The sequence below is a fragment of the Mustela nivalis genome (assembly GCF_964662115.1).
Source record: "Mustela nivalis genome assembly, chromosome: 1".
NCBI classification, from domain to species: Eukaryota; Metazoa; Chordata; class Mammalia; order Carnivora; family Mustelidae; genus Mustela; species Mustela nivalis.
In genome coordinates, this window is record NC_139020.1 from 55,439,525 (window position 1) to 55,453,186 (window position 13,662).

Genomic DNA, 13,662 nt, shown 5'->3' on the forward strand with positions numbered 1-13,662 from the left:
GAAACTTATCTTGCTGAGCTGAGCAATCAGCTCAGTTGTAAAAACCAACGGGATCAAGGCAGTGAGAAGGTAAGCCACAGACTTGGAGAAAATATTTGTAAAAAGAATAAAAATTGATAAAGGATGTTTATCCAACACACACACACACACACACACACACACACACACACCTTAAAATTCAAACAATTAAAAAAATCAATCTGACTTAAAAACAAGCCAAACATCTTAATAGACACATCACCAGAGAAGATACACAGATGGAAAATAGCATATTAAAATATGCTCCACATCATAGGTCATGGGGAAATATAAGTTAAAACAATAATAAGACATAATAAATAGCAATAATAAGATACCACTACATATCTGTTGGAATGGCCAAAATCCAAAATACTGACAACACCAAATGCTGGTAAAAATGTGGAGTAACAGAAACTATCATTTGCTGCTGGCAGGAAAGCAAAGGGTACAGCCACTCTAGAAGACAGGCTGGCAGTTTCTTAGAAAGCTAAACATCCTCTTACCACTTGAACCAGCAACAGCACTTTTAGTATTTACACAAAAGAGTTGAAAATAAAGGCCCATACAAAATTCTGCACATGGATGTTTATAGCAGCTTAATCTATAATTGTCCAACCTTGAATGTAACCAGGATCAACTTTGGTAGGTGAATGGATAAACTGTATATCCAGACAATGAAATATTATTCAGTGATAATAAGAAATGAGCTCTAAAGCCATGAAAAGATATGAGGAAACTGAATGCATATTACTAAGTGAAAGAAGCCAATCTGAATTTTCTACATACTGTGTGACTCCAACTATATATATACTGGAAGAGGCAAAACTATGGAGACAGTAAAAAGATCACAGGTTGTCAGAGGTTGAGTGGAAAAAGATGAATGGAACACAGGAGAAGTATTTTTATGGCAATAAATATACTCTGCATGATACTATAATGGTAGATAGATGTTATAGTACATTTGTTCACAGCCATAGATTGCATACCAACAGTGAACCCTAAGGGTCTACAGACTTTGGGTAGTTACAATGTATCAAAATAGGTTCATCAATTATAACAAGGGTACCATGCTGGTGAGGGATACAAATAACAGAGGAGGCTATGTATGTGTGGGGCAGGGAGTATAGGATATATCTCTGTATCCTCCTCTCAATTTTGTTATGAACCTAAAACTGCTCTAAAAGAAATAATAAAGTTTTTTTTTAAGTGTACTTAGTGCAATGCCCAGATCACAACAGATACAAATAGATACATCATAGATACAAAGGTAATACTTGCACACTTAATAATTCAGCAGAATTAATGAGAAAAGACCAAAACAAAACACTATAAAGTAAGATCAGAAAGAAAGTTTTCTAAAGCATTAAGACAAAAAGTAGGGCATTTCAGTTTTATCTATTGAAATACCTTCTGTGGAAACAGAGATGACATATAATTAGTGAACTAAAATAAATTGGCCCATGTTAAGTGTACTAAGTTGAAGTTGACCTTAATGAAAAATGTTACCAGTTCCTGCAAAACTTTTCTCTTCTTAATTAGAGATAGATATTTCAACCAATAGGTGCATTTCTACTAATAGATGAATGAAGATTAGTTATGGAGTTGACCTATACTTTTTTAATATAGTTTTTAAAATCAAGTATATGCTTTTTTATTTGAAAAACACATTTTTACATCTTTAATTGTATATATTTTTTAATTGTATATTTTGTAAAACAGAAATCTACATAACTGTTCATCTGCTTTGAATTCAGTCTCCTTTGCTTAAGGAGTAGTTTACTAACAACAGCATTTTTTTTTTTTTAATCATCACCATCATCTTCAGGCTTCAAAGAACCATCACCAACCTAGAAAGCTTGCTAATAGCAGCATTCATTTTTCTAGGACACTTATAAACTCTCCCAGAAAGACTCTTAAGTGCCTTTACATATTTTGGAAGCCCTGAAAACCACAGACTGAATCAGCAAAAGCTGCTCAAGATGAAGGGTCGCCAGCGGCACAGAAGCTGAGGGATCCCCAAGCCGGGAGGATCGGTGGTACCTAAGACTCATCTGGGGACCATAGTAAAAATGCCAAGATGCCCAGGCTTCAGTCCCCAAGACCCTTGTTCAGTCCTGTAGATCCCAGAGAATCCACATTTTTACAAACCATTTAGGTGACCCAGTCATCATAGCATCCTAGCCCTGGGAGGCAGGGGGTTCTCCCCTCTAAATGTATCTCTGCTTTGTGATAATAGAGATAAAATACTTCTATGTATCTATAGCATTAGGGCTTTCAGAGCATTTTTAAAAAATTTTTATTAACATATAATGTATTGTTAGCCCCAAGGGTACAGGTCTGTGAATCACAAGGTTTACATACTTCACAGTGGAGCAAATTTTAGTACAACTTGAGACCTGGAATAGGAGAACCAACCTTGGAAATTAATTTATGACTTAATTATTAGTGAGAGAGCACCTGAAGACATTACCTCCAGAGAGACTTACCTCCTTGGAGGTATGTGTTTACATTTTAAGGGGAGAATAGAATTTGCGACCATGCAGACATTGCCAGTTATAAAGCTGGAGAAGCTAGTCTTATCTTCCCCAAGAAAGATTTATTTATACTCCAAAGGATAAGAATAAGAATCCAGGATACCTCCCAAAAGAGTAAAGGGATGTGTGTATGGAGGGAAATAGCAAGGTGGCTGTCCTTCTCCCATATAAACATCCAGATTCTTTTCTTTTCCTTTTCTCAGAGTTCTTTACCAGTAGTACAAAGTTTGGTATATATAGGACAACATCTGATCTGACTCATCTCATCCATTGCTTCAGGGATACAAATTAGGACAAATGTGAATCAGCACAATTATTTGCTATAATTAAATAATAATTTCCTTTGCTCCAGAAACCTCATGTTTATATTCAGAATAAAATGAACAAATATAGATATTTAAAACTTAACAGCTTGTAACAAATATGGGCAATATTCACAGGCTCTAAAATTTCAATGGATCTTCATAAACAACTAGTTTAATCCCCTTCTTTTTATTATTTATTTACTTGAGAGAGAGTCGGAGAGTGAGAGAGCGAGTGCGGGGTCGGGGGGCAGAGGGAGAGAGAGAATCCCAAGCAGGCTTCACGCTCAGCCTGGGGGGTTCCATCTCAAGCCTGAGATCATAATCTGAGCTGAAATGGAGAGTTGTAAGGGCACCTGGGTGGCTCAGTGGGTTAAGGCCGCTGCTTTCAGCTCAGGTCATGATCCCAGCATCCTGGGATCGAGCCCCAGGTCTGGCTTCCTGCTCAGTAGGGAGCCTGCTTTCTCCCCTCTCTCTGCCTGCCTCTCTGCCTACTTGTGATCTCTGCCTGTCAAATAAATAAATAAATAAAATCTTTAAAAAAAAAATGGAGAGTTGTATACTCAGCTGACTGAGCCACCCACACATCTCTAATCCCCTTCTTTTTCTTAGGCTAGGGGATGCTAGGATCGAGCAGGCCTGAGGTCTGCTGCCCAGAAACAAGAGCTGGGACCTGCAGCCCAGGATCCTGACACCAGCCAGTGCTGCCCACCACATATCAGCTGCCTCCAGCATCTCTAGGAGCCCCAAAGCATATTCCCTCCATACCGCCTTCCAATGAGCTCGCTGCCCTCCATATCTGCCTAAATAGAGACGGGGCACCTCAAAAAGAAAAATGATGATTGCTGCTAGCTATTAATTTCTCAATTTCTGCCATACCAAAGAGCTATCAATCTAAACTGAAAGTAAGATATCAGAGTACTTCAAACAGCTTTGAATTAAGAAATCAGTCTCCTACTTTAGGTCTATCTATAGTCCTCTCCTGCTTAGGTATCTTAAGCCAAGAGAGAGACATGGCTTAATATCAGAGTGAGGGGTCTGGATCCTGACTGTGTCAGAGGACTGTGTTCTCCAGTTTCTTAACTCCACTCTTGGCAAGTTACTTCTCTGTGCCTCAGTTTCCTCCTCTATGAACGAGGAATTATAAACATCACAGGACTGTCATAGAGTTTAAGTGAGTCAGTACATTTAAGGCAGCTCTAACAGTGGTATGTTCTATGCACTATTGTCATTTAGTCCTTCCCTTCATCCTTCTCCTTTAACTCCTCACCTGTGAGAGGGAAACACACCATAAGAGAGTCTTAACTATAAAGAACAAACTGAGGGTTGGTGGAGGGAGGTGGGTGGGAGATGGGCCGGATGGATGACAGGGATCAAGGAGGGCACTTGTGATGATGAGCACTCGGTGTTGTGTGTAAGTGATGTGAACCACTGAAATCTACTCCTGAAACCAACCTTGCACTGTACGTCAACCAACTAGAATTTAAATAAAGATGTGAGGGGCACCTAGATGGCTCAGTGGGTTAAGTGTCTGCCTTTGGCTCAGGTCGTGATTCCAGGGTCCTGGAATCGAGCCCTGTGTCACGCTCCCTGCTCCTCAGGGAATCTGCTTCTCCCTCTCCCTCTCTCTCTCTTATGAATAAATTTTTTTTAATTAATTAATTTTTAAAATTTGAGGGGCGCCTGGGTGGCTCAGTCATTAAGCATCTGCCTTCGGCTCAAAATTAATAACATCCTCATCTACAGACTACATACAGTTAATCACTCAGGGTAGTTTTTGAATTCACCAAAACGTACATAGTTATGGAAATTTCTGGGAAGAGACTGGAGAGGAGAAGGGAATTGGAAATACATATATATAAAAAAGCAATTATCTTAATACAAAAAATCCTGTGGAGAACAAATGGCCCTGTATATGCAGAAACAAGTGGCAGATAAACCATGGAGCAAATGAAGCCTTGGCTTCAAGACCCCTCCCCAACACAGGCTCCCTCCAAGGCTCTGACCCTAACTTCATACTTATAAATTTTGCAGTTTCTTTTTTTTCTTGGTGGAGGAGGGCAAAACTGTACAAACTTCAAGGTCCAAAACAACCAGATCTGCCCTTGTTAAGAAACATTTTAAGTAAGGCTTATTTTCAAATACCAGGAATTATTACTAATGGTCTTGGCAAGAAGACCTCCTTTAGAATTCTCTGAATAGAGGAAGGCTGACTCTAGACCATTAGAAAGAAAGGTCATGGGCAAATAACAGTTAATTCTCTGTGTCTGGATGAGAGCCCCCAGGTGTGCCAAGAGACTGGCCGTGTTAGGCGGGGTCTGGGCGAGCAAGAGTGACTGAAGGAGCAGGGTTAAAGCACTAGCTGGTCAAGGACAAGGTAGAAAACAGAGATTATGTTTGAAGGTCACTCCAGCCTATAGGATTAAGGGCAGAGGAAGGAACCAGACTCAAAGCAAGAAGACAATCAGAGGGCAAAGGCTTAAGGATCTTAAATCAAGATGAACAAGATAGGGGGTTTGACTTTAAAATCAGAACAATCAGGAAGTACAGTTCCTTAGACAGAACTGAAAATGTGAAACTGGGTCCTGAGGAGAGAGGAGATGCGGTCTAACACGAAATGGAAATGCAAGCTTCAAGGGGCAGACTCAGGAGTGCAGGTGCTCAGGGACACAGGCTCAGAGACACAGCGTTCCTTCAGAAGGGACCAGAGAGCAGCCCACTTTGGAAGGAAGCCAAATGTCTGTACCTTACTCTGGGAGGTCAGGAAACAGGCCTGCGGTCTTCCAGGGTATCAGGCAGCCTCTGTTCATCCCTAAAGAGCATGCACACTAATTGAGAACTGGTTGTACATGCAGTTCAGGCACCCAAGGAATTTTTACATGGCAGAGATGGACTGGGTGTACTTGCATTGAGACCCAAAATAGTACCCCTCCGGTGAAAGTCGTTTCCGACCACACACCTGAACTTCTCTCTTCATCTCTGTGGATGTGAAGAGGAGTGACCGACTGCCACACAGAGGGAGGGGTGTAATATGGCAAGGCTAACCTGCCCCTGTCAAAGCTGCTTCCGTCCTTCCTGGAGGAAAGACGAGTTCCTTCTGGACCCCCATTCCTAGTGGCCCCCAGCAGCTGCCCTGAAACCTGCTTGGGAAACCTAGCAACAGACAGAAGTGGATGGAATTTCTCGGTCCCAAGCTCTAGGGCAGAAGAGGGTGACTTATGAAGCCAGGAGCAGGGACTGTCCTGGGCCCCGCACACCACACTGCTCCCTGCAGGCTTCTGTTCTGGGCTGTTCTGATGAGTCTCTAACTGCTCGCACTGGGCCTGTGGTTTGTGCAGGGAGCCCCGACAGTGCAGTTCCATCAGGGAGAGGGACACCAGCTCCTCAGGAGAGGCTGAGTCAGAAAATAATTCAGACAAGCAATTCAGTCAGGAAAGTGAGCTTGTTCTGGGACACCTCTACTGTGCCGGACACCGAGCCAGGTGTGAAGATGAGAGAGACCGGAGAAAAAGAACACCCAGTATCCAGCTTCAAGGAACTTATAAACTTGTGCCACACGAGCCATTCGCTTCACGTCTCATTTGCTGTGCTGTGAATGCAGGGCCCGTGACTGCGAGTACATTATGCGTTAGCCCTTTTGGAAAAACAACACATCATCACAGAGAAATGGGATCTTTGTAGCTAGAGTAATAAGGTAAAATATTTCAACTACAGTGAAGATAATAGCTTCTTGTTAGACAAGGGTCTTTAGGTATCATAAATTTTCGAGGTTTATGTAAGAAGGCTGAAAAGTACTCTTGATGAATAAATATATTTTCTAAGGCATCTGTCTCTGCAGTTATACAGATTTGAAGTCTCAGCATCCTACACAATAATGACACATTTAAAAGATTAAATTCTAAATGGAAAAATGCATTCATAGTCTTCATTACACAGTTGTATTCAGAGATGCCATTTCAATCTGAAAAACACAGCGAAAAGTTCAGGAAGCCTCCTTTGCTCTGCATTTACTGCTAAAACAACCAATGTGGGAATTGTCAGATGACACGATCTCATTTTTTTTGTGTCCATGTGAGCACTGCAAAAGAACAGAATGCTATTGCTGGAATCCCTTTCACGAGGCATGACATTTTATACCAGCTCTGCACTTGATGCAAAGACCCTGAACGTAGCGAATGAAATCCAAATACGGCCTCTATAATCACATCCCAGTGCCACGCCTTATTCTGACCCAGTGTCAGAACACCTTGGTCTCCAATAATATATGCAGAAAGTGGTAAGTCTAACCTTTATAGAGTCGACCTATTCAGTCAAATGAAAAATATTTGTTTGGGGACCTGTTTCATGAGGAGTTCTGCATAAATCAAATTATGCCTTCAATCCAGCATTCACAGTTTGATAAATGCTTATTACGTGAAAGGTTCAGCCTAAGTGTCTGGGGGAACTGAAAGGTGAATGAAATGGCCCCTTCTTTCGAAAAGTTTACAGCCTAAAGTAGGAGACAGAACAGATACACAAGTAACTATCATACCATGTAGAGAGTAAAACCCGTTTTAAGAAAGACCCATTCAGAACAAAGAGAACTGGAAAGAAGACTTTTTTACAGGTAGGGAAGGAGAAAAGCACTTCATACAGGAATGACGTTATTTTGGGATCTTGAAGAATAGTGGAAGAGACAGAGGGCACTCAAGACACAACGGAAGGAACAAAGGCACTCAGAGCAGCAGGGAGAGGGAGAACACGGCTAAGGAAACGAGGCTCAGGGGGATTCCCGCAGAGAGGAAGACACTACAGATGACCTTTGAACAACATATGGGTTGGGGCTTCAACACCTGCAGAACTGAAAATCTGTGTACACTTTTGACTCTCCCAAAGCCTGACCATTAATAGCCTATTATCGGCCAGAAGACTTACTCATAACAGTCAAATGAACACTTACTTTGTATGTTGGATTGATTACATACTGCATTCTTACAGTAAAGCAAACTGGAGAAAAGAAAATGTTATTAAAACATCACAGGGAAGAGAGGATACATTTATAATACTGTACTGTATTTATCAGGGGAAAAAATCCACAGAGGTCGACCGGCGCCATTCAGACCTGTGTTGTTCAAGGGTCCACCGTAATGTTGGAAAGGAAGTAGTGGCAGATTAGGGAGAGCCTAGACTGTAGGATAAGAAATTAATATTAGGGGCACCTGGGTGGCTCAGTCGTTAATCATCTGCCTTCAGCTCAGGTTATGATCCCAGGATCCCAGGACTGAGCCCTGCATCGGGCTCCCTGCTCAGCATGAGCCTGCTTCTCCCTCTCTCACTCCCCCTGCTTATGCGCTCTCTCTTACTATGTCTCTCTCTATCAAATAAATAAATTAATTAAATCTTTTAAAAAATTAATATTAATCAGAAAAGATGAACCCAGAAATCCCTACAGGATACATAAGTGATACTGGACACACTGTCCGAGCAGGAATTATATAAACGAATACCCATAAACAGTACTTCTGGACAAATGGGTAATAGAGTAGGCTTTATTCAGGGAATCGGGTGTGATCTGTTTTGTAACGACTAAAGGCATTAAGTGGATTTAAACAGTACTTCTGGACAAATGGGTAATAGAGTAGACTTTATTCAGGGAATCGGGTTATGATCTGTTTTGTAACTACTGAAGGCATTAAGTGGATTTAAAAAGTGCGACCACAACACCCTGAATGAATGCACCTAAAACCAAACACCATGTGTACGATTATGATGCTGCCTTCCTCGTCACACCATAGAAGGTGATGAGAATCTAATTGCTAAGTTCAAACTGAGAAAAGAGCAAATTTGAGGACTGGAATGAGAGAAACTGATTATGTAACTCGACTCTATGGTTTTAAAATTATTGTTAGGTTTACTGAAAAAAACAGAGTAACAATTATTCAAGTAACATGCCACTTAGTAGCTGAGCAGTCGAGAGTGACACAATGAAAATGAAAATGTTCATCGTGTGGCCAGCAGATGGCACTTGTCACTCGGTATAGAAAACAGCAGGTACAGAGGCATGAACTTGAAAGTGGAGCGAGGAACAGGTTATTCATTCATCCCTTTGGAAAGGAGAACGAGTGGAATGGACTGTTTTGGAAGTACAATTTATAGAGAGGGTGTCGGGCTGCCGACACAGTTTATCAATTACATCTTGAATTTGAGCTCTCCTGTTAGATTACTGAACTTCAGTATTTTCCTTAGCAAATAGGTTTTGCAATGTATTGGTTTGTCACCTTTGCAAATGTTCTTAGGTCCTTTCTGTGTGTGTTTATCCTTATGAGACTGAGCAGATCTTTGCTGAAATTAGACAAAAAGGAAACAAATTCCAACTTCACCATTTAAAAATATGTGATCGATTCAAGTTATTTAATGTCTTTGAACTTTACTTTCCTCTTTTGCTATAATTAATGTAACTGTTCTGTTGCAGCGATTTCATAAAATCCCATCTGTGGAAATGACAGCTTTGGACCTCGCTACCTCATTTACTCCTGGGAAGGAGAGGACCCTATCTAACCACCGATCTCAGTGGTTACGTCTCTTACCAGAACAGCTTCCTGACTCACTGCAAGCATTGTCTAACCAGGGAATCAGGTGGGCGCTGCTTCTAAGAGTCAGTCACTTGACACAGCAGGTGGGCGTGTGAGGAGTGGAAAAGAGGCTATAGCTGCTAACTTCACATATTACCACCATAATACTATCTCTGCTACCATTATTCGATCACTCCTGCTTGTCCGTAACACAAAGCCCAGAGCCACAGAATCTAAGATCCAGAAAGGTCTTTAATGAACCTAGTCAACTTTTCATTTTTCCAGATCAGGATGCTTTCAGCCATGAAAGATGAAATACGAGAAAGTAAGAAATGGGATTTGCAGACTTTGGTCATTTTTATATCTGTTTCCCAGTCTAGTCAATGGGTAAGTAAGCAGGCAGGGAGAGAGAACAAGAGGGGGCAGACTATAATTCCACGGCAAGCACCTTATTATTTCCGGATATGGGAGAATGGGCACCACCACAGACATAGTGAATCATAGTCACATGCTAGCAAGCTCCTGATTTTCCAGTGGTATCTACTCTACACTTGAATCATGTCTGCATTGTACCTGAAGGGCACTAATGCCCTATTTTCCTGCCTTTCCCAGCCCTGCCTGTGTCGTATTCTGACAGAACTTCTTTTAAAATGCAGTCAGGAAAAAAAGCAAATTCACAATGAATATTGGATGGTTTTGAGTCTTGTTTCTGACATCAGGCAGCTATCACCAAAATACAGTTTTTGAATATTTTCATGGGTTATTTTTGTGAAAGGGGAATTGAGGTCACCTTCCAGAGGTCATCTATTCAACAATTACCATATTTTATAACGAGTCACACAGTCTTTAAAAGAGAGACATGTCACACAGATGCTAAGTCTATTTTTTAAAATATATAAGTTTAGCATATAATTTAAAGGATTGGCATCCTGAAGGAACAAGTCAGTGCTGATCTCCCAGTCTTCTTTTATAATGATTTTCTCACCTAGAATGCCTGCTCTGTCATTTCCCCTAATTCTCTGAAATAGACTTCAAGACACAAGCTAAGTGCCACTTATTCTGTGAACCCTTTTTTGAATAAAGCTGCCCTCACTCACTTCATGTCATAAACTTCTCTAGTGGTTTCAGTTGAGATCAGACAGATACTGAACTAGTATCATGTGGTGGTGGTGGCTAATTTTCAAATAGCTATTAGGCTTGGTCCAGGAAAGGACTGTTTATTATCTGAGTGCGTGTTCTGTATATTGGCCCAACAACTACAGAATACCTACTGCTTGCCAGGCCTGTGTTAGGTAAGAGATTTACACTGAACAAGACCAAGACTATCTCTGCTTTCAAAGAGCTCACACCGTGGTATAAAGGTTACTCCATCTTCCCCACAATGCCTGGCAGGGGAGAGAGCCAAAAGCAAGTAATCAATGACCTCCTTAAAGTTAACTGGTTGGACTATGGAGTATTATGCCTCTATCAGAAAGGATGAATACCCAACTTTTGTAGCAACATGGATGGGACTGGAAGAGATTATGCTGAGTGAAATAAATCAAGCAGAGAGAGTCAATTATCATATGGTTTCACTTATTTGTGGAGCATAACAAGTAGCATGGAGGACAAGGGGAGATAGAGAGGAGAAGGGAGTTTGAGGGAAATTGGAAGGGGAGGTGAACCATGAGAGACTATAGACTGTGAAAAACAATCTGAGGGTTTTGAAGGGGCAGGGGGTAGGAGGTTGGGGGAACCAGGTGGTGGGTATTAGAGAGGGCACAGATTGCATGGAGCAATGGGTGTGGTGCAAAAACAATGAATACTGTTACACTGAAAATAAATAAAAATAAATTTAAAAAAAAGTTAACTGGCTGGCCATGGCTGGTGAACTCTAAACAAAGCTTTCCTTGAGGACCACAGAATTAGGATCAGTTAAGGGCACTACTGAAAGGGAGTTAAAGATGTTGGGATTACCTACCTTCACGAAAGGGGGCAAGGGAGGAGGGGGAGGATTCCTTGGTTCTTTGAACTGATGGGAGCAAGTCTCTAGGCAGGGACTGCTAACCTTCTTTGTTTACACATCAAACAGACTGAATCTATAAACCTGCCTTATGAAATTCTTATGAAAAACTCAACTACCAAGAAAGAATAAGCAGAATGAATGGCCCAAATAGGTTACCCCAAGTGCTACCCTCAAAATCTCTACCTTAGTAAGGAATAAAACATCCAATACTAAACAAACAAAAAGATAATCAAGACTTTGTGATTGGCACCATTCAAGACTTTGTGATTGGCACATCCAAGGGTCAGCTCTGACCTCCACAGGAAAGAAAAAAGCATTCAGAGACTGCAATAAAGGCAGCGGCACTTCAGGAGACGCAGTGTGCCTTCGCAAATCTACAGGGAGTGGCTAACAAGAATGAAGACATTCCCCGTTGGAAAGATGGGACTTTACCTTCTTGTCAATTAAAGAAGCTGCAGGTTGAGATACCCTTACTTCTGACCTCTGTTATCAAACCCACAACTAGAAGCTCTAAGAACTACAGACAGTTTAACCAATTTGGGGGGATGGGGAATGCTTCTGAGAATGTGTTTGCAAAGTGACTCTCAGTGTCTTCCCCAGAGACCCAGAGACTCCAGACTAAAAAGGAGGGTCATATTTCCTTGGTTGTGACCCCAAGTGGTGGCTGACTTGCATGGCAGATCCCTAGCAAAGTGGGAGGGGCAAGAAGATGAAATGAGGTAGAGAAGAAAGTTGATCTTCTAAAAGCACAGGAATACAACTAATAATAATAAGATAGTAAGCCAGAGAATCTATTCTTGCTCCATAAGAGAATTTGCTATACAAGTATTTTATTTCCTGACATTTACAGAAGAGTCAATGCATTTGGACATACGCTGCTGACCTCCTCAAGTTCTATTTGAGGAAGCTGACAGGCTATCCAATTTAAAAATGCTGAATTTGGGTATTAAATCTATAAAGTAAACAGAGATCTAATTACTTCATTAGTTAAGAGATTAAAATAATATTTCTCCATACCACTTTCTCTTTCCCTTGAAATCATGTTACTTATATTTATGGGATAGCTACGTTTTATTTATTGAATTTTCTTAACTAAGTGACACTGAATTTATATATAAATAGACTAATATTTCTTTAATAATTTTATTTTTTTATTTATTTGATAGAGAGAGGGAGATCACAAGTAGGCAGAGAGGCAGGGGTGGGATGGGAGGAAGCAGGTTCCCTGCTGAGCACAGCCTGATGCGGGGCTTGATCCCAGGACCCCAAGATCATGACCTGAGCTGAAGGCAGAGGATTAACCTACTGAGCCACTCAGGCGCCCATAGGCTAATATTTTTTAAAAGAACAGCTCTTCACTTAAAAAATCCACCCTCATGGAAGAAGCCCAATGAAACAAAAAGAGCCTAGCCTTTGGAAGCATACAGACTTATGTCCCAGTCTTGACCGTGTCATCTATACAAAGCTCTCTGTGCCTCTGCAGGCTGGAAATAAATCCCTCTGTTCCTCTCACGTGCTGTTGTGTAGATGGGCTTGAATATGACAGGTAGTTTTTCTTTCTTTTTTTTTTTTTTTTAACTCTCCTTCCCCTGGGGCACTTGTGCCTGTCTCTAGAGTAGTCCTTAGAGTCAAAATTAGAAGAATGTGACAAAAAAGGATGGAAAAAAGAAGCTACACAATTTACAGGGGTAAAGCACATTAGTTCCTTCACACACATAAAACCAAGAGCTCTAGACTTCTAGTGGATTCTGGAAAGAATAACAGCTCACCTGTGGCTGTGCATCTGCCAGTCGATTTTGATACCTTTGGACCACCTCTTGAAGGTGTTTCTCTTTCTCGGTTTTCGATGGTGACATGGAGCTCATGGTACCCAGAGGGATGGAAGGAAGGCGTTCAGCCTGATGACAACTTCAGAATCAACAGGAGACAGCGTCAGGAGGAAATATAAAACTACTGTCTATACAAGATGTTTTACTTCTATAAACAGATTCTCTTTATGCCTTATATCCAAAATTTGAATACAAAGGAAGAGCAGTGTATATCGGTGACTTGAGGTAATACGAGACATTAAATTGCCAGTTTACATGGAAAAGAGCTTAAGGGAAAATGTGGAGTGTGGTCTACTTCCAAGAATGGGAGAATATATTCATTCTTTTACAACTGCTTCATTTACCCTGAAAGATCATGAAATGAGGCCTAATGCAAAAATGCTTTTAGATACTGAGGCTTATCTCATTATTGCCATTTTT

The 13,662-nt window shown here is 41.0% G+C and overlaps 1 protein-coding gene across 1 annotated transcript in view; it reads right to left on the bottom strand.

The window, feature by feature from the left end:
• MORC1 (MORC family CW-type zinc finger 1) overlaps positions 1 to 13,662 on the bottom strand; it is a gene marked incomplete at both ends in the record, with an annotated part of 186,278 nt that overhangs the window by 55,993 nt on the left and 116,623 nt on the right. The window contains one exon of the mRNA XM_082711563.1: positions 13,183 to 13,321. Coding sequence (XP_082567689.1) covers positions 13,183 to 13,321 — 139 coding nt within the window. The remainder of the gene's footprint in view (positions 1 to 13,182; positions 13,322 to 13,662) is intronic.